The sequence below is a fragment of the Rattus rattus genome, chromosome 8 (genome assembly GCF_011064425.1).
Source record: "Rattus rattus isolate New Zealand chromosome 8, Rrattus_CSIRO_v1, whole genome shotgun sequence".
NCBI classification, from domain to species: domain Eukaryota; kingdom Metazoa; phylum Chordata; class Mammalia; order Rodentia; family Muridae; genus Rattus; species Rattus rattus.
The window spans coordinates 74,071,541-74,092,551 of NC_046161.1; the positions used below are offsets into that span (position 1 = coordinate 74,071,541).

Below are 21,011 nucleotides of genomic sequence, written 5' to 3' on the forward strand. Positions count from 1 at the left end.
ATGCCCAGCTAGACAGCGATAGCCTTTTCGATCTCGCTGGCATTTCGCTTCTTTGATAAGTGCATCTCTAACTCGCCCCTTTATTCCAAGTAAGACAAAGGTAAGTTAGGACAGCCTTGGTTACAGGCTACCATTTCTGGCACAGAGCTAGCTGATAAGTGAAGAGGTTAAGAGTCATCCACCTCACCTCCATCCCCCTTTACAGAAACCGTTTCCCAAACTGCCATCACCCTAGCATGCTCGTGGGCAGAGCCTTGGGTGTGTCCACTCTTCGGAGTGGTCTGCCTTTAGATTAACAATAGAAAGCAGAATAGCACATGACCACTGATTGACACTGCACTTGGGGGTAGTAAAGGGGCAAGAGGACTCTCTTAGCCAGTCTCCTGTGTAAAAAGAATCAAACTACGGGGTAACCAGGAAGAGCGTCCTTCATTTTGACGGTCCTACTTTGCCATGTCTATGAGCCATAGTGAAAGATACTAAGAAAATATAAAACGTGGAGCCATAGAACTATTTCAGAGCAAATGATTCTGAGTAAGTGGAAGTTGTAAAGCTGGGGAAACGGCTCGGTGCCTGCTGCTCTTCAGAGCACCTAGGTTTGGGGCCCAGCACCCATTATCAGGTGGTTCAAAAGTACCAGTCTTCCAATTCCAAGGGATTCAATGCCCTCTTCTGATCTCCTGGTATACCTGTATGCACATCACACACACACACACACGGACATATACATGCACATACACATAAGATAATAAAGTGTTAAAAGAGGAAATTTATTTTAATGTTTTAATTGTATGAATGTTGTGTTCAGATGTAAAAAGAATATCACACAATCCTTTCATATTTCATTGTCATTTTTCACACTCTGGTGAGATGTCCATAAATGTATTTGATTTTAAAAGCAACAGAGAATGTCTTAATTGTAACTCAATCATTCATAAAAGCTGAAAAGAAGGCATTACACTCATATAAAAGACAAGCACACAAAACCATGTGGTGGCTTCGGTGAAAATAATAAACTTATGTACTTCATAGGGCTTAAGGGAAGAAAATTAAGAATGATAGGAAAATAGGATGTATTTCCTAAAGCTTCCCAAAATATATTCTTGCTTTTGAAAAGTCTGAAAACTTGAAGGATTCTAAGACTGACTGACCACATTACACATTTACTATTTTGGATATCTGAATGCCTTACATTCTCTTTTTAAAAATTAGATTAAAATTTCAAATTTTCACTGGTAAAGTGACAAAATCTGTTGGGTGATAAGGTGAAATACCCCCAAATTACATGAACCACAAACAAACAAAAACGCAGAAAATGCCTGTTTCCCACCGTGACGTCCATAAACACACCTGTCCAAAATTTGTGAAACTATTACATTTTCCATAAAGAACACACGACTATTATATAGTTATGAAATAACTATGAAAACTTAAGCAAATGCTAATGCTCATAAACTTCTAATTTTTATAAGTTTCTTACAGTTATTTTTATTCTTTCTCCTCTTTGCCCTCTAATTGGTCTTTCTAGTATTGCTTTAGCAGAGGAGATAAGATGACACGAGCCTCAGGTATCAACTCTTGAGTTTTAACTTTTATTTTGTATTTCTGCTATTTTTAGATGCGTGGCGGAAACGATACATGAACATATACAACTTCTGCCATGTTTGTTTTTTGTTCTGTATTTCCAGAAAAGTTCAACAATGGCAGTGGATAAAACCATTCCATGCCAATAAACCATTTACTCTCCATTTGCCTCTGACTTTTACAAGCTCCAAGTTATTGGTGCCTATGTTGCTGTTAATGCTTAAATAGATATCCACATCATGATTTCTTAGTGGTTGTTTTAAGACTCAATGAATTGGTAGTGTATGTACATTCTGGGCATGAACATCCTGTGGATACACTCTATCCAGTCCCTTCATCCAGCTCAACACTTTATGAACACTTGACAAAATGCAGACGATGCCACGAAAACCAAAATCAAATATGCAAAACCAGTGATCAAGAGGAAAGGTGTAGTCAGCACTGTGATTCATGCTTGTAATTCTAAACCTTGGGTGACTGGCAGGAAGATCATGGGTGTGAACCTATCCTTAGCTACATAGTGTATCTGAGGACAGCCTGGGCTAGATAGTGAGACCCTGTCTCAGAAAACAAGTGTAAAAGCTGGGCATTGTATTGCACATTTTTATTCCCAACACTCAGGAAAACGGGGGTGGAGGAGAGAGAGAGAGAGAGAGAGAGAGAGAGAGAGAGAGAGAGAGAGAGAGAGAGAGTTTCGAGACAACCAGAACTACATAAGGAAACCCTGTCTTAAAACACAGAACAACAAATCGAACAGAGAACAATGGATTTAGATCGACTGTGCCTTGAACTAGGAATACTGATTACAGCTCAGAAAACAATGCAATAATTCCATCCAAAAATTAGTCTTATCCAAGTTGATGGAGATGTTTAAAAATATCTTATTTAAAAATTAAACAGTAAAAGAAATTGAAGTTATGTGATGTATCCGGTTAGAGCCGGAACTGCTTGTGAAGGCCACTTTTACAAGCGACAAGATCGCTAAGATGTGACTGTGATCTTGTTACTATTCTCTTGCTTCAAGTTCAGTGCACGTTTTTACTTATCTTTCACTTATGTTTAAACAAAGAAATTGGTGATGAGGTAGGCAGGGAATCTCAGCATCTACCCAAATGACTGGTTACAACATAATCTTCATTGACTTTACAAATTCTAAACTTCTTTACAACTCAGGAGGGAAAGAAACACAGAAGACCCATATACACAGCTTAGTAATTTTGTAACGTAAAGCAATAGTTAAGCTTCAGTAACTGTGTGGCCTAAAGCTTCTACTCACTGTCAACATAAAAATACTACACAAAGCGAGAACTATTTGGTGATTGAAAATACCATTATATTTTAACATTTTGAGAAAATAAATTTTAACTATTTAAAAATCTCTCTCTCTCTCTCTCTCTCTCTCTCTCACACACACACACACACAGACACACACACACACACACACACACACGGAGTCTAGACTTCTGTGTCAGTAATCAAAACCACAGAAGGCTATGTGAGACTTCCACAATCATTAAAGCTTGGGCAAGCCTAACATAGCATTTATTTTACTTTAAGTAAATGCAAGAAGGCTTTTCAGGAAATATTTAATTTATAGTATGTATTGAATATAATATGTAGTTCCACAGACTATACAAAACTTTTCTAGGTTACAGGAGGGAGGAAATTTAGTATTGTGTTTCCTATTCCAGAGACTCTGTAAAGTTCCCTCTGCAGCTGATATGGGTACAGTTTGTGGACTACAGAGGTGAACCTCCAGCCCGTGACTTATGTGACTTGATTTACCTCGTAACATTCAGAAGACGCCTTGGCTCTTTACTCGTACTGGGGTAGCACGGTAAATGACTTCATTTAGAAACCTGAGTGTCAGCTCTTATCCTTAAAGTTACTTTAAAGATCTTATAAGAGGTACACTCCCGTCAACAGTATTTTTTTTATATAATGTTTCAAGGAGGCTTCACATTTTCACATATCCCAAATTCAACAGCAGCTCCGACAATGAGACGGGTGGTATATGCTGGGCTTTTAAATCTTTAAGTATATACTCTTAGCTGGGTTCCGTGGCACATGCCTTTAGTCCCGAGCACATGTGAGAGGCATAGACAGGCAGGATCCCTGTGACTTCAAGGCCAGCCTGGTCTACAAAGCCAGTTTTAGGCTAGCTCAGGATACATAGCAAGAACCTGTACCAAGAAAAAGAATAGGAGGAGACGGAGGAGGAGGAGGAGGAGGAGGAGGAGGAGGAGGAGGAGGAGGAGGAGGAGGAGGAGGAGGAGAGGGAGGGAGGAGAAAGAAGGAGGGAGGAGGGGGGAGGAGGAGGAAGATGAGGAGGAAGAGGAAGATGAGGAGGAAGAGGGAGGATGAGGGGAGGAGGAGGGGGGAGGAGGAGGGGAGGAGGAGGGAGAGGAGGGGGAGGAAGAGGAGTTGTTTTTCCTACCTACAAGTAGTTTTGAAAGTCTATCAAAATCAGAGGGAAGTGATTATCTACCTTTGGGTTTCCCTATTGTTTTTAGAGAAAAAAATTGACATTATTTAGGTCAGTTTTTATTTGCAAGATTTGTGGGGGGCATTAGTACGTGGGAAATACAGCGACATCAAAGTCACTATGTTTTGTACACAGAATTAAACAATGCAGATAGAAATAAAATTGAACTGTCAGTCAAAGCTGTTTGTTTCCCACTCAGAACAGCTAAGGAGACAATTACAAATTGGTTTCAAGTACTTAAACTCCTTTTCCTTTCTTTCTTTCTTTCCTTCTTTTTTTTTTCCGGAGCTGGGGACCGAACCCAGGGCCTTGCGCTTGCTAGGCAAGCGCTCTACCACCGAGCTAAATCCCCAACCCCTCAAGTACTTAAACTCCTAAGTCAGCACACTGTTTTCAGTGTTGGGCCAGGGTTAGAACCATAACATTCTTCAATCAGTAAAATTCCCAGGATCTCCTGCATCTAGGTTTACCTTGTGAAGTTGTCCAGGGAAATAGTGTTGTACTTTCTTTTCCTTAAAAAATAATGAATTAATCAAAGGAAAATGATAGGTTAACCTCTTTTGAATACACAATACTTCGAAGAATTGACAGTACAATCTACAGATACATGCACCATGGACTATGAGAAAAGAGACAATTTAGGGGGAAAAATCACATTACAAAATGTATTATACAAATCCATTATACAGCATGTGCCCACATGCCTGAACACTTTGCAAAGAGAAGAAACCTTTTTCTGGGCACAAAGATCAATGGCGTTTGCCACAGATGTTCATGTCCCCCACAATGTGGTTTTTAACTGCTAAATTGTATCCTCCAAAAAAAGAAAATCACTGGAAGTCATGAGGTGTTTCCAGTCAACATCAGTAGCCTTGGTGACCACAGTGATGATTGAGTGCTGTGCTTGGTAATCTCATCTGGAGCTCATACGCAACTGGTGAATGACGACGCTTTCTATAAAGAGAAGAAAGATGCGTTTTCGATTAAACTCAAGTTAAGCAGTTGACTTGAAAACCAGTAGCACACCACTTCACTACAAGACTGTAAATGTTAAACAACAGAACAAAAACAGGTGCACAAGGCTAGGAACAACAGCTTGGCAGACTTTGCTATTAGGGGTAACTTCTTTACGTATGAACGTGTGCTTTACTTCCAAAATAATTAAACCCCTTTAGAAACTGTGTCTAATTTTTTTTTGTAATATTAGGTAGATATTACTCGATGAAAAAAAAACTAAACACAAATACGGTAATTGTGGTCTACAAGTCACATGATGGAAAAATACTTTCCTGAAGCTGTTCTCCAGGCAAACGCCTCTGTTCTGAACGGTGTCCACACACCTGTGACTTCTTTCCGTGCGTGTGCATTGGATTGCTAATGACGACTTGGTCCCTTTGCATTCCAAAGAAGTTAAGAGAGAATTCGCTTTCTGACTATTGCTTTTCTGCATAACTGGCTAATGTTCTTATATCTAGATTCATTCTCTTTGGCTAGCTACATTTATCTATTTGAGTGTGTGTGTGTTGTGTCGTGTGTGTGCGTGTTCTGCAGCACACCTGTGGAGTTCAAAGGACAACTCGCAGGACTTAGCTACCTCTGTTCACCATGTAGGCCCCCACGTTGTCAGGCTTGGCAGCGGCCATCCCTCCTCACTGAGCCACCTCGCTGGCCCTATAAATTTATTTGTGGTTTGTTTGTTTGAAATAAAAAACATTCATTCATTGTTTTTCATTTCATGAATATGAGTACACTGTCACTGTCTTCAGACACACCAGAAGATGGCATCGGATCCCCATTACAGATAGTTGTGAGCCACCATGTGGTTGCTGGAAATTGAACTCAGGACCCCTGGAAGAGTAGTGGTCTCCATCCCGTGTTTTTTACCTTTTTTTTTTTAATGTTCATTTATTTTGTGTACGTAGGCAGGTGTACATGTGGAGGTCATAGGATGGCTTGTGGGCATTGGTTCTCACCTTACACTATTTAGATCCCCAGGGATGGCCCTCAGGCTTGGCAACACGCACGTTTACCCACTCAGCCATCCCACCAGCCCCCTAATCCAGTCTCATAATAAATTCCAAAGCTGACTCATTAATTAAAGCAGTCCAGCCACATTACAAACATTTAGTAACATTGTTTGATTAGTTTTCCTTTTATATGAGCCCTTATGCCCTCATGAACTTGGATCATCACATTTTTCATCCAGTCATTTAGAAACCATGTACAAAGTGGGTACCCTGCGGCTTCCGTACCCCGCGGCAAGCAGAGAGCTAGCTTGGTGAGAAGACACAGCTCTACGGTCACTGAGCGTAGGCAAAGCAGAAAAAAGAAACTTATATCAGCATTTGCAAAAGCACGAAGAGCAACTGTTGGGTAGCACGGTTGTAGCATGCTTGCCTAGCACTTGAAAGGCTCTGAGCTCCTTCCTCAATTCTTCCCCAGCCCAGCACCCCCGCCCCCCGCACTGCCCAAAAAAGGAACTAACAAATAGTATTTCCACATATTGTTTTCACTTTAATTATAGTGCATATTACCTGAACTTTATTTTATTTATGTAAATATTAACTAAATTGCATTTCACCGTAGACACAGTTCATGCTAAACTGTGTGGTGGATGATCCTCTACAGAAAACGCTTTTGGATTTTGGTTTTATTAATTACCTCGTGGAGCCACTAGGTGGAGATATTTTCATTCCCTTTCTTGGCCTTTTGGCTTGAGTTTGGCTTTAAACAAAACAAAGTTTATATGAAGCACAAAAATAATCTTGTACTTAAGACAGTTTACCAATGAAGGCTTCCCACAGCTTAAATAATATACATATAGAAAGGCAAGAAATAAAAATAAATACATATATACAATTTTCTCTAGACCTGAAACACTTTTAAGAAAGTCTCTAAAAATGTATCTATCCTCAAGCCAGGAAAGTAAAAGCATTTAATATTATGTATAAGTCATCATCTAGGATGAAAATGCTATTTTCTGGTCACTGCTTAAAAAATTATATAGTATGCATCAAAGAATTCTCAAGAGACCTGCGTCACAAATCCCTTCTACAGGATGTCAGTGTCTTCCCGTTTCCTCCCTTAAAGAATCAGAAACAAAGCTCAGAGAGGAATCCAGAGTCATTCCCAGTGTGATGTAACTCAGAATCCTTGTTCTCATTCCGGGTAAACAGTAAAGGTTCCAGCAATCACTTTAGGGTCCCCTGCGGGACTAACATTTCTCAACGTTTACAACACCGTCCTGAGTGCAAGCTTCCCCATTCCTGCAGTCTCCTTCTCTTAACTCTAGTGCCGTGCAGTCCAACAGCAGCAATCTCATTAGAACGCATGTTTGGCAAAGCGGTCTGCAGAGGGTTTACACAAAGGAAGCAATATCATGGTCTCGCTTTATGTCTTCATGAGTATATGCAAATTAGCAAAGTAGCAATCGATGGGTAAATGTGCATATTTATAGTAGATTGTCAGAAATACTCGAAACTTCCAAATAACAAGTTGTTGTGCATACAAACTGTACGTTCATAATTAAAAACGTCTACTATCTGTAACTTCTTACGATCTCTTTCCCCCTAAGTATCAAATGAATTCAAATAGGAATCACTCATCTAATACCCGAAATTGTGAGAAATAAATATTGCACAGCATAAGGTTTTGAAAACGTTCATTAAATAGTTTTTTAAAAAATTGTTGAGAGGCCAGAAAGATTGTTCAGTGAGATGAACGAAGTTTAATGGCTTGAGTTTGATTTCCAGGACCCATATAGGAGACAGAAGAGACTCTCATAAGTTGTTCTATGACCAACTTACATGTTCTATGGTGCACACACACACACACACACACACACACACACACACACACACACACACACAGTGGTGGGAGAAATAAATAAGTGCATAAGTAATGTAATTTTTAAAAACCTTTTTCAATTTTGTTGTTGATGGTAACAAACTTGACAAATATTTCCCATCTCTTCCTAGGCTTTCATTTTGTCCAAGAAAAGAACCCAAGTGTCAGTCACTTGGGGTCTCTGAGGAGAGGTTATTATGACCAGGAATTGTCTTATGACAATTCCATAAGAAGTTTTTCTTTCTATAAATACATCTTTGGATTATTTATAATTTGTCAAGTATTTAATAGACACTAAAGACCAATATCATAGTTACTTATCAACTATTAGCAAACTCAAAACAACAAAAACACTTAAATTTGCGGCCCCTGATACCCAGGCACTTATCAATATAATTTTCTTTTTTTTTTCAATGAAAGAAAAAGCTCTTTAAACTTTGACTATCGTATGCATGTAGATGACACTGGATTTTTCTATACTTTTGACAATTTGCCAAAACATAAACCCACTACTGTTATTCCGACATTGCCCTGGGAGGGCACTAACCCGTTCTTTGATTACACTGTTAGATAGTTCACTGATTCCGAGTTTCGCTTGACTGCCGACCTTACTTAGAACCCATTCTCTTGTGAGTGGTTCACAGAACTTCTAGCCAACCAGATGGCGTGGATTCCAATGGGGTGGGATTTGGGGAGAAATTCCGGGGAGCATCCCCTTGAATGCTGGAGTAGGACAACTTTACAGCATGTTGGAATTCTGCTTCTTCCCAGGAGAGCATGTTGGCTACCCAGTGGGAAAGATACCCTCCAGCAGAAGGCCTGATCTCCCTCCCAGGCAATGCGTTTACTCTGCCAAGTTATCTGCAAGGGACTCTGCATTTTAAAGGTCCCCTCTAGTTGGTTTGACCAAACCAGTGCAATGGCTGTGTGCTAGGTACACACACTGAGGACAGAGCACCGTGGCATCTCACCTTGTATCGGGGCTTTACGTCTAGTGAGGAAGATGGCTTTGTTCACAGAAAATTTTACATCAACTTACGGAGTACATGTCCTTGTGGCCATTACCACACCAGCCCACCAACCTGCCCACATGTTCAGTGACTCCCTCCCTACCAGGGACTCTGAAGGACGCATACCTGCTTAGTTCTTCCCCTTCCCAAGCTTCTAAACTTCATCTTTGAACTTGATACCCTCCAAGTAACTTACCCACCTGCAGAAATGCTCAACAAATGTCGCGTATGCCATTCAGAAGGGAGAACACTTAGGTATTGTTTTTTGTTTGTTTTTGTTTTTGTTTTGTTTTGTTTTGTTTTTTGTTTTTGTTTTGTTTTGTTTTTTGTTTTTTTTGGGGGGGGTTGTTTTTGGCATTTCCGAGTCCCATGAACTACATCGGGATACAATCCTATTAGCACATTCAGGGCCCCCGATAGAACATCTGTTTTAAATAGGAAGTTCAATAAACTTCCTCTGTTGGCTTGGACTTGTACGCCTCCTTTTGGATTCAGCTCAGCTAATTAAAAGTACTTCCGATAATCAGTTCTGTCATTTGTTCCAGAAAACTTTTGAACCAGATGATATAATCCCTCTTGGGGTTTCATAACCACTGGACCCTTTATCTGATTCCTTCCAAAACACTTCCTCCTCCGCCATCAGCTCCAGGCTACAGGAGTCACCAATAGTTATGCCTAATAATTTATTTTTCAGGCAAGCCAATCCCAGAACAAGCAAATTCGAACTGCTTCTCTCAAATATAACATTCTCTATAAACAGAATGATGGGAAATATGTACATTTTGAGTCCGTGATACCCAGGTTCTGTTCTTTCAGGCACTTAGGCTAAACGTTTAAATCTATCTTTAACTTTGCAACGGTTTGGGCGGAGGTTCTAGAGAGACAGTTCAGTAGTTAGGGGTGCTTGACGCTCTTGTAGAATACCTGGGTTTAATTCCCAGCATTCACAGTGTGACTCTTAACCTCATGCCTCTCTTTTTCTGTCTAGGGCAGCAGTTCTCATGTAGTGGATCAAAACTCCTTTGGGGGCAGGGGACGTCGAACCCCTTTCACAGGGGTTGCATATCAGATACCCTGCATGTTGGATGTTTACACTATGATTCATAACGGCCACAAAATTACAGTTATGAAGTAGCAATGAAAATAATATATGGTCGGGAATGGGGTGGGGGTGGGGGGAGTCACCACTCCATGAGGTGGCATGTTAAAGGATTGCAGCATTAGGAGGGCTAAGAACCACTCTACTAAGGAATCTGATACCTTCTTGTGACCTCTGTATGCTCCTGCACGTATGGGGTACACATACATACAACCTTAAAATACATTTTAGAACTTGGGGCTAGGAAGACAGCAGAGTCCATGAAATCTCATGGCTGGGCAACCATGAGAACTTGAGCTGGATCCCTGGAAGGCAAATCATGTCAGTGTGCTTGTAGTCCCAACACCAGAGAGGCAAAAACAGGTGACCAGATCTCGGGTACTCACTCTAGCATCATCATTGAGCACCAGGTTCCAATGAGGTAACCTGTCTCAAACAACAAACAAACAAACAAACGTGGGGGGCTGGAGGTGGCCCTGCAGCACTGGCTGTTCTTCCAGAGGACCTTGGTTCATTTCCTGGCAACCACACAGTGGCTCATAACCACGTGTAACTCAGCTACAGTTCAGTTCCTCTTTAGCCACCATTGGCACCAGGTATACTACACAGTCACACACACAAACAAAACGTCCATACACATAAAATAAAGACGTTTAGTTATATTATAGAGACAATCATTTTCCGGGAGTGGGGGACTGATCTAAAACACCCTGACAGTAGGCACAACAATGGGCAGCATAGACTGAACGAGGTCATGGAAAGTTGACTCGTGGGAACAGGGAGGTACATCTCGCCCCCCTTGTTCTAGAACCTGCTTCAGGGTGCAGGTGCTCTTTCTATAGAATCTATGGGAAAGTGCATTCTAAAACACAGAAGAAGGGTATGTTGGCACAAAGACATGAAAGATAAAGAATAAAAAAAATGGGGTCTAAGGCTTGGGAGATAAAAGGAAGTTAAAATGCTCGAAGCACACAAGTCTGCTGACCAGAGTTAGGTCCCTGGAACCTGTGGTAGGAAGAGAGCATCAATTTCTGAAAGTTGTCCTTGAACCTCCTTCTTGTGGGGGAAGAAGAAGGGAGAAGAGGACAGGACAGGAGAGGAAAGGACCAGAGAGGACAGGACAGGAGAGGAGAGGAGGAGAGGAGAGGAGAAGAGAGGAGAGGAGGGAAGGGGAGGGGAGGGAAGGGGAGGGGAGGGAAGGGGAGAGGAAGGAAACCAATCAGAAGAGAGGTGAGGTTGGATTCAGTTCAGGCAAAAGGACAACAGCTGGGCAGCAGTCTTGGAGGACAACCAGTCCAGCTTGAGAGAAGCGGGGCTGCACTAGGAAGGCCTGTGGGAGGAAATAGAAAACTGCTGTGTTTAAGTGTCGGAAAAATTACTGATCGGTGTTTGGCAGATCAAATGGGGTGTTTGGGAAAACTAAAATAGATACATAAAAAAACCAAACAGATGAAAGATTAAAGCAATTATTCCTTGGAAGAAGTGTCAGGAGGAAGAGAACGCACTGCTAGTGAGTGTACGACTGGGTTCAGCAGGGAACCATACTCAAATTTCCACTGTACACATTTTATAAACACTTAAACATCTAACTCCTATATCCAAAAGATGATGTGGCATGACCACGGTGAGAGGATGGTTAAAAGGAAAAAGTTAGAAGCCTAAATGGTCACCACCAAGACCATACTAGGAAGGCAATATACCTAAAATCTAGAAATAAGAGGTTTAGACTACGAAGACCTTGTTTACAAATATGGAGAAAAATGTTTACTGAAATGGGTCAGAGTTGGAGAAAGTGTCCCCAAGGAAAACCTTGGGTCAGAAGGAACAGGAAAAGAACGACAAGTATTTTATTGCTGTCCACCATGCACTTGGTACTTAAACAACAAAGGCAGTGTGCATGAATTAACTTTTTAAAAAGAAAATGTTGGGGCTGGAGAGATGGCTTGGCAGAGGGCTGAAGGCCAACTAATTCACAGCACCTAAGATGACCGCTCATAACCACAGTTAGCTCCGTCTTGGAGAGATCCAACGTCTCTGGCCTATGAAGGGCACCTGCTTTCAAGGGCTCTTACCCACACACATGCACATGATTAAAAATGATAAAATGTTAAGGATACGTGTGCAGGACGAAAGCAGGGGCAGGAGATGTAAACTGTCCCATCGATAGCTTAGATAGACGTGGGTGGAGACCGTGGGAGCTGCAGAGGCCTGCTCAGATGAACGGAAAGGTTGGCTAAACTCGAAGATGATGGAATGTATTTCTAGCCTATGTAGAAATGGCAGGTAAAAGGGGAATCTGGGGCTGGGAGTGTAGGACAGTTGTAGAGCACTTATGGAGAGAGGGAGGTGGAGAGAGAGAAAGAGAGAGAAGGGAAGGGAAGGAGAGAGGAAGGGAGGAAGGAGGGAGAACAGAGATGAAGAGATAACTAATGATGAGACCCTGGCAGATGTGGAAGGGAAATATCACATTTGGATGGAATTTTAAATGTCCCCTATGCCCATCTCTTTGTTACTCTCATATTCTCCTCTCCTCCCCCTCCTCCTCCCCTCTTCCTCCTCCTCCTTCTCTCTTTCTCTCCCTCCCTCCCCCGCCTCTCTCCTTCTCTCATCTTCAGCCTCTGACACACATCTCTTTCTCTTATTTATTGCTTCATATCACACTAGGGCATTACGCTGATCTACAACTGCCCAGCGCAGGGCCACCTCAGCAGCCCCATGTGCTCCTCTCACTGACAGTCCCACGGTTTTGCTCAGTCTCATTCTTCCCTCGGTATTCCGAATTCCTGAGAAATCCAAGTCTTCTTCGCATCTCGTACTCCTGGGCCTGTTTCGTCACCGAAATTTCACTGTCCTTAGGCTACACCTGAGTGCTGAGTCTGGACTTTGTTCTTGGAAACAACCAAGTAAGGGATCTGTGAGCACCCTTGGTGACTATGCTAGCATCTCATGAGAGACCCCACTGCTACCCATTAACCTGTCCTCCCACAAACCTGATAGGAAGCCAGCGAACCCATTTAAGCAAATGAAGCCCACAGCATCAATGTGACAAGGACGCTGCACAGCGGCCCACAGAGTATGCCTGGGACCATGCATGGTAGCCACCATGGTGTCGTGAGACAGTCAGTATAGGCAGATGATCCACAGACGTGGGCAACTAGGATCCCCTCTGTAGCTGTGTGGGTTGTACTGGCACATCCCTAGAAAGCATTATCTCAGCGAACTCTGCAAATGACACATGTGTCCCACCTCTTAGAGTTTCTCGCTGCAGGATCCAAATAGAAGTTGTACACATCAGCCATTATGAGACCGCTTTTATTTTAGCATATACAATAGGGTTACTAACACAGGAAAGAGTAAGTTTTTAGCCCATTCACTCCTTACGAAAGCACATTAAGTAGCATCTTAAAAGACATTTACCAATGAGATGACCGAGTAAGGCTGCATTTAATCCTCCACTCCCTGTCCCCCGTGCATTCCACTTCTAATGTGGACTTCGAAACAAAGCTATTCAATAAGTGCACAGCTGCTTCTAGAATTACAAAGAGAAACTTCCCCAGCAGTTCCGTTTTGCCATTTCTGAAGTGACTATGTATTGTTCTGCCAAGGTTTCTTACAGGTTGTGCTTTGTACACGACTCTATGCCAGATCTACACCCTGTTCATTCACTGTTAAGCCTTCCTGAGCTCTCTCCCAGGGGTGCCGTGAACTTCCAAGAGGAAGTGAGGTAGCCATAATGTGGGCAGGTGAAAGCAAGAGGATTGGCGAGCGACACTGAGATCCTGAGATCGTAAGTCACTTAAAGGAGGGCAGGCAGAGTCGAACGGAGCACAGCGGTTGACACTGTCATTGCTCCAACAAAGTGTGGTCATAGAGCAGCAACAGTGAACGCCTCATGAGCACACAATAGGCACTCGTAAAACCACGACTGTCCTGTCTTTGGAAGGTTGGCTGTCCATTGATGAGAATGGAGAAAAATCCTTCTAGAAACGCAAGTCAGTGTTCTAAGTGGCAAAACGTCTTGTGAAAAATGTGTCCAATGATCATCCACACATCTTAGCTAACCTCTATTTTTCTTTGACCTTCCAGAACCAGCATTCTGGATTGCTGTTAACAGGGTTTGCTACACATATTTAATGTAAACGCAGAGAACCAATGGGCAGCAAGTGACAGATTCACCTAACCTGTGTGCAGATGATTGGAGACGGAGACACCCGCCATCACACATACGTTCAGTCCATGTTCTGCAGGATGTATGGCGTTTGGTGCAGAGAGGAATAAGTGCCTCTTCATCAAGAGACACACTGGTTCTGTCTGGAAACCAAGCACACATCTTCCTTTTCCAATTTGCCTTGCTTAGACACCCAAAGTGTGTGCTATCCCACATGATTGGGGATACTGAAGAAGTCAGAAATAGGAATGAACAAATCTGAAAGCCTGTAGTTGCTCTCATTTTATGAAGTTTATCTGTGTGGCTCAGATAGTCTGGCAGCAGCATGGCCTGCATGCGACAGTGGAATGCTAAGCTGTAGTTGACCAGCTGTGAGCTCATTCATGGTTATATGACCATGAAACACACTCTACTTCTTCAAGGTTAATGTCCCAGACACACGGCACTCCGAGTTTACACTCCGTTCCATGCTTATTAGAGCATGCTTGACAATTAAAGAAAATTATTAAAACATGAGTAAAACTGGCAGCCATAATAAAGTCCTTCCCCACACCTCACACACCGGCAAGCACACACACGCACCCCAAATCATGATCTGTTCTACATCTGCAAATAGAATCCGCACTTCACTGAGGAAAATATTAAATTCAATTAAGCCATGGATGATGTCACTTTTTCCTTGGCATTAGAATGCCTACATTTGCTTTCCGCTGGTTTTTTATTCAGCACTGTTTCTGCTGAGCTTTTAAAGGGCCCCTCAGCAGCGCTATCCTACAACTCTACGATTTCAACCAATTGTACAGTAGGAGAGAGCATAACTCTGATCCTAGTGGTCCAAAGTTATTGTCTAGGAGATGGCTGCTGGGGGTGGTTTGAGCTAGCCACAATTTTTAGAATACACACCAACACACACAAATAAATCAAACTCTCTTTTTAAGATTCCATAGTTCATTTCCATTTTATTTCACGTTCAAATTGTTTCCTGAGGTCATATTAGGGGCTTTTGTTTTTCCAAAAGTTTAGAGACCCTGTGATAGCTTTGAAAGTATTCTTTTCTTATAACCCATATATCAAAGTCATGATTTGATAGTGCAAAATGACAACTGTTAAACTCTGTCCTATTTCAAAATATTTTTTTTTTTGGAAAAAAAATCACAGAACTGAGTCTATTAAAGTTGGCTTACAATTAGGATAATTGGGAGCCAGCCTTTGGGAGCATATATGTAATGTGGTCCTCAAATCTCTCCGGTGACAATATTGAGGGCTTCATAACTCGTGAGCTACCTTGAATGGGGCCACATGCTAGAAGTAAAACTGAACTGGACCAACATCTTCAACAGAACATTCAGCAAACAGAAATTCTGCTAATTAATTCTATTCCCCTGCATTGAAACAGATGCACAAAATGGGAGGGGGGGTGGATGGCTATTAAATGGTTATTTTATAAACAAGATATTTAAAACTTAAATTAGTAGTACAAGGAAAGGGTTGGCACAAACAGAGGAAGGTTTGTTTCCACTGCAGCAGTAGCATCCTTACAACGTACCCCCTTAGCCACTGCCCTCAGCCCTTCCCCCCTCCAAGAGAGGCAGTGCTGCTGGCTGCAGATTTCTTCAGCTCTATTTTCATAGACTGAGTCTCAGCTCGAGGCTGGAATTTGGTCAGATTTCCTGCTCCTGGGGCTGCCACTACTGGCTTTCCAGCTTTCATACCTTTTGACATAGGAATTCGGGTGGGGGTAGGCCGCTGAGATGACCCATCTTGTCCTGACTGGAAGAGAAAACACAGACAAAAGGGATACGTTGGTGAGTTTGCCCAGTTTTGCCTTAAACCTGTTTATTAGCGTAATTCCTGCCACGAAGGGGTATTCACAACAACCCACACCAGGGAAAAGGACTGAGAAAGCTGGAGTCTGCATCTAACCGCCCCTACCCCTTCTGTGTTCTTGAAACATCTATGCTGAGTTTCCCTCCCAAACCTTAGTTCCCATCCTCTACCCTGACAGAGGATGACCTCAAGGCCTAGATGTGCCACTGCCTTCCATTCTGCCCTTTCAAAGGAAGTGGCTCTATTCACCTGTTAATGACATCAGACTTCTGTTTTAATTGGCACCCTGACTATGCCCACCCTCTTACAGCGTTTCTTGCAGTGCATTGCTTTGGTCTCTGTATGAGTCTCACTGATGCTTCCAAGCTCTAATGACACCTTTGTTTCTCTTGATGGTTCCTTGACCCTGCCTGCCTTCTAGATGGGTCGTCATGCCCTAGTCTTCGGCCCTTTTATTGAAGTTCCCACCGTTTACCCTGAGAATACCCTTGCTTGTATTCCATGCATCCAAGCCCCAAAGTCGTTAGCCACCAGTCCCTTCTGAAGTCCAGATCTGATTTCCAGCTACTCAAGGGACATGGACAGCATCTCCCAGGCATTTCACAAATCTTACATTTCCCGCCCTAGTTACATAGCAAAGACTGGAACCCCCGAGCCACTGCCTGCATGCATTCTGTTGTGAAATCTTTTAATTTTTGCCTTCCCACTCTTTCTTTCGAGGTATGTTCCTACTACGTAGTCTAAGCTGGGCTGAAACCTGCAACCCTCTTGCCCATTTCCCGAGTGCTAGAATTCCTAGCCTATACCGCCACACCTGGTTTTCAGTTCTGTTTTCAGTATGTCACTGTTCACAGTGTCACGTGTGCTTCGCAAGACGTTGTTAAATAAAATACAGTTTTTTTTTTAGACATATAGAGTCACGTTTTGTTGAAAAGATTCTAATATGAAGATCCTGCGGTCTTAATTTTGGAATGAAGAATGGCTGTGGCCATGCCTTTACACTATAGAAACACACCTGGAAGCAGTTTTAACTCTGCTATTTGTTTGTTTGTTTTTAAATATTTTGAACATTAAAAAAAATCACATTTTAAACCTTATGGTTATTCTGTAGCACCATTTTCAGAGATCCTTTGTAAGTATGTTATGGAGTCTCCATAAATTTCCATAAATAAATGAAATGCTTCCTTAAAATTGGCTCGATTTGTCAAAATGTGAATTTTCATTTCTAGGTAAGAGCCTTATTATTTCTGTATAGGTACCCTTCCGGGAAACATCGGATTACAGGCAGAGGCAGGGGGTTTCCTTTTTCCTTTCTGTGCAGGAGCTGGCTAGTCTCTCCAGCCCCCACCCCCACCCCCACCCCCGCTTGTGCTTTGCTCTGGGTCCTGCTGTACTCACCACTGATTGGGTTCCTCGCGTGGATGACGTTGTGACTGGGGTTATAGTTATAGTGCTGGTCACTTTGCTAGCACCGGGTCTTGAAGAGAGGTGGTTCCTGGGAGAGCGAAGGACTGTGCCTGTAGAAACCTCCTTCTCGGCTGTCACGTTGACAGGCCGGACGGTGATAACTGGGCTCACGCCTTCAGCCGCAGGCCCAGGAGATCGCTTAAACTGAGAACCCAGGTGAATGTGAATTTTATTGTCTTCCGTGGTGATGATATTAGCATTGGAGTTGTACTTCCGCACGGGGGCTGGAACAGTTTGTTTTTCCGGGGTGACTTTGAGGATAGTCCTTCCCATAGGCACTTCCTGAGATTCAGGAGAGACAGCGATTTCAGTGGGAGCTGCAGATGTTGACACCGTCATGATTTGGATGGGGGATGGAGGCCTGTCGGCAAACGCACTCCTTCCACCTTCCGGGCTCTTCTCTCTGGAAATAGTAGTAATCGTGACAGGGGACATGGCTCGTTCTGGGCCGAGAGTAGGATCTGCACTTTTGGGCTTTTGCGACATGACATTGGGTGATGGAATAATGGTTATTCTTGGTTTCTGGTTGCCTAAGGTAGGAATGACGGTGGTACTAGAGAAAAACTCTTCAGATGTGGGGCTTGTGATCTCCAGGGTGGCAGTGCTGTTCTCATGATCTGGTGTCACACGGATGTGCAGGGGCTGGCCCTGCTTTGGTGCTAGGACCAGCTCCCCGGGGTGCCCTGCACCCTGGTTTGGCCTGGGCCCTTTCTCCTGCGGAGTGGAAGGACCGTTTTCTCTTTTTCTCATCCAAGGAATCCAAGACTTCCTCATGGTGAGCTCATTCGCTGCTGGGGGATACCTGTCGAGGACCGAGGACCGTTCCATGGGTTTCTTCAGGCCTACCTGTCGAAGATTACTCATGATGTGATTTTCCTCCTGGAAGGATTTGCGAATGAACACAGCCGGGGTCTCCTCCTCCGCAGCATCCCCGCACACCGCCTCGGTCTGCACTCCCGTGGAGGCCACAGGCACGTCCACCATCCTTCGGCCGTTCCCACTCGGCCTGAGAGCTCGGCTGTAGCGCTTGGAAAGCTCTAGCTCCTTGGTCAGATTGAGGACCTCCCTCCCCATGTTCTTGTTCTTAGTTTCTTCTTCCATAAATCTTTGCTGAAGGACCGAATAGTCGACTTGGAGCTGAGACAGCTGGTCTTCCTTGTTCATCAGCTCGTGGATCTTCTCCTTGAGAGCCTGCACCTCGGCCTGTAAATCACGACTTTTAGCCTCCTCCAGCCGAAACCTGTGTCGCAGCTCGGCTTCCTGGCTCACGGCCTCCCCTTTCTCTATGGCTTTGTGCTTGGCCATTTGGTGTTTGATTTCCTCGAGCTGCTGGGAGAGGAAGTTTGCCTTATCCTGCTCGGTTCTGAACTTCTGCTCCAACTGGTCATATTCGTCCTCGGTCTTCATCAAGTCCCCCTCCACCACCTCCAACTGCTGGAGTCGTTTCTTCAGTCTCTCTATTTCAAGCGTTAGTTCCCTGATCTTATTGTCTTCCGGGCAGGTGAACTCAGACCCCTTGCACGACCTACCTCGGTTTATTTCCCTTTCTACCTCCTCTATGCCATCAAGCCGCTTCTTTAGTAAGTCTACACTGCAGCTCAGTTCACAGGACCTTTCTTCTTCGCTCCTCAGTTTACCCATCAGCTCATCCCTCTCCTTTGTCAGACTGTACACCTTTTCCTCCATTTCAGATTTGAGTTTTAAAAGCTTCTTGCTTTCCTCGATTAGCTTTTCCGTCACATCCATGACTTTTCCCTGCTCCACCTTAAAGTTTTTATTCAACCCATCCACTTTCCTCTCTTCTTGCTTTATCTTCTCCATCATATTTTTCCTCTCATCCACCAGCATCACAGTGAAGGACTTCAGCTTTGTAAGGTCATCTTTCAGGCTTAACTCGGCCTTCTCCAGTCTACTCTCCGAGCATTCGAGTTCTTTAACTCGACTCTTGACCACCTCCAGCTCGTTCAGCAGGTCTTTGGTTAGGTTCTTCTCCTTCTCCAGGTTCAGATGGAGCTGGGTGCATTCCGACTTACTCCGGCTGAAGGCTTCCTCCAGCTTCTCCAGCTCAGACATCCTCTTCTGCAGCTTCTCCACTTCTAGTCTAAGTTCCTTGCTGTGGTGTTCTTCCTCTTGGAGCTTCTTCTTCAGCTCCCGGCACTGGGCCTCAGTCTTCGTGATCTCTTCATCCTTGCCCTCCATCTCAAGCACGCGCTTGCGTAGACTCTCCACTTCCGCCATGAGACTGGAGTTTCCACATTCCCCTTTGGCAATTTTATCTCTCAGCTCCTGGAGCTCTTCCTCTGCCTTCTGAAGGCTTTTATTGGTCTCTTCCAGCTCCTCAATCCTTTGCGATAAGCCAACCAGTTTGAGTCGAAGCTGCCGGTTGTGAGATTCTTGATTCGCCAATTTGGCGTTCATCTCTTCGTGCTCCTGGGAAAACCTCGAGGCCTTGTGTTCGAAGTCCACTTCTAACTTGAGCAGTTTCTGGCGGTCTTCCTTGGATTTGTAAGTGACCGCTTTGAGTTTTTCTTCCTCCTCCCTCAGCTTCTGAGTGAGGTCCTGGACTTTCTGACTCTGCAGGCCCAGTTGCTCGATGTGCATCTGCCTCTCGTCCACCAACATGAGGGCGAAGGACTTGAGCTTCACAAGCTCATCTCGAAGTTTGTTAAGCCGCTTAGCGTTTTCCTTTTCTTTGCGGGCTTGGTAAGCTTTTTCTTGTTCAAGGAGCTTTTTCAACCTAAAAAACAAAATGTCAGCTCCATGTTAGGAGAGTAATCAGCAAATACAATCAGCAAATACAGCCTTAGATAGCCAAAATGCTGCACCGTGGTCCCTCTTAAACGTCAGAAAAGTATGGCTCACCAGTGGCTATCCGCAAAACTAATGAGAAGTCAGGATAGCAGTTCCCCATGGGGAGGGGCAGTGACTAGTAGGGGACATGAGACTGGCTCAGAGGGCGCTTGTTTCTGTTTTATGATTTGCTTGCTGAATTGTTCGGTTTATGACATTCATAAGCTGAACATGTGACATGAGTACCTTAACTGGGGCAACAAGAAGGACTTCATATAGTGCTTTCTGTATTCCGGGAACAGTTAGTATACTTTATCTTAACAGGCATCCTATGGGAAAAGTACTGCTACTTCACCCTCATTCGGTAAGAGGGACACCGGAGCACGTGTGGCCTGACACATACATACAAAGTAAACGGCTGTGCTGGCATACAGCTCAGCCGCAAGCAGGCTTCCAGAATTCTTACTTAGCACCTCCACACCACCCAACCTCATGAGAGAAATATACTTAAATAAAGGAAAGACCAGAACAGAGCACACAGGTTTTATTTTGAACCTTTGAAAGAAAGTAAGCCAGTCCAGTGTGGTGGCACACATCTTTAACCCCTGCCCTTGTGTGGCAGAGGCAGGTGGATCTCTCAGTCTGAGGTCAGCCTGGTCAACAGAGGGAGTTTCAGAGCAACCAGGGCTCCACAGAGAAACAGAAATGGAAAGAAACTAAGCAACTATCACCAGA

At 43.6% G+C, this 21,011-nt stretch overlaps 1 protein-coding gene across 2 annotated transcripts in view; it reads right to left on the bottom strand.

Annotated features, from left to right (window-relative positions):
* Window positions 1-4,434: 4,434 nt before the first annotated feature.
* Window positions 4,435-21,011, bottom strand: part of Filip1 (filamin A interacting protein 1) — a 154,189-nt gene continuing 137,612 nt past the window's right edge. The window contains exons 3-5 of one of the 2 annotated variants that reach the window (XM_032910334.1): window positions 17,418-20,223; window positions 15,905-15,962; window positions 4,435-5,023 (exon numbers count right to left, since the gene is read on the bottom strand). In XM_032910334.1, coding sequence (XP_032766225.1) covers window positions 4,983-5,023; window positions 15,905-15,962; window positions 17,418-20,223 — 2,905 coding nt within the window. In that variant the 3' untranslated portion in view covers window positions 4,435-4,982. Of the gene's footprint in view, window positions 5,024-15,122; window positions 15,963-17,417; window positions 20,224-21,011 lie in introns of those variants that run through there. The other variant, XM_032910335.1, reaches the window with a different exon arrangement.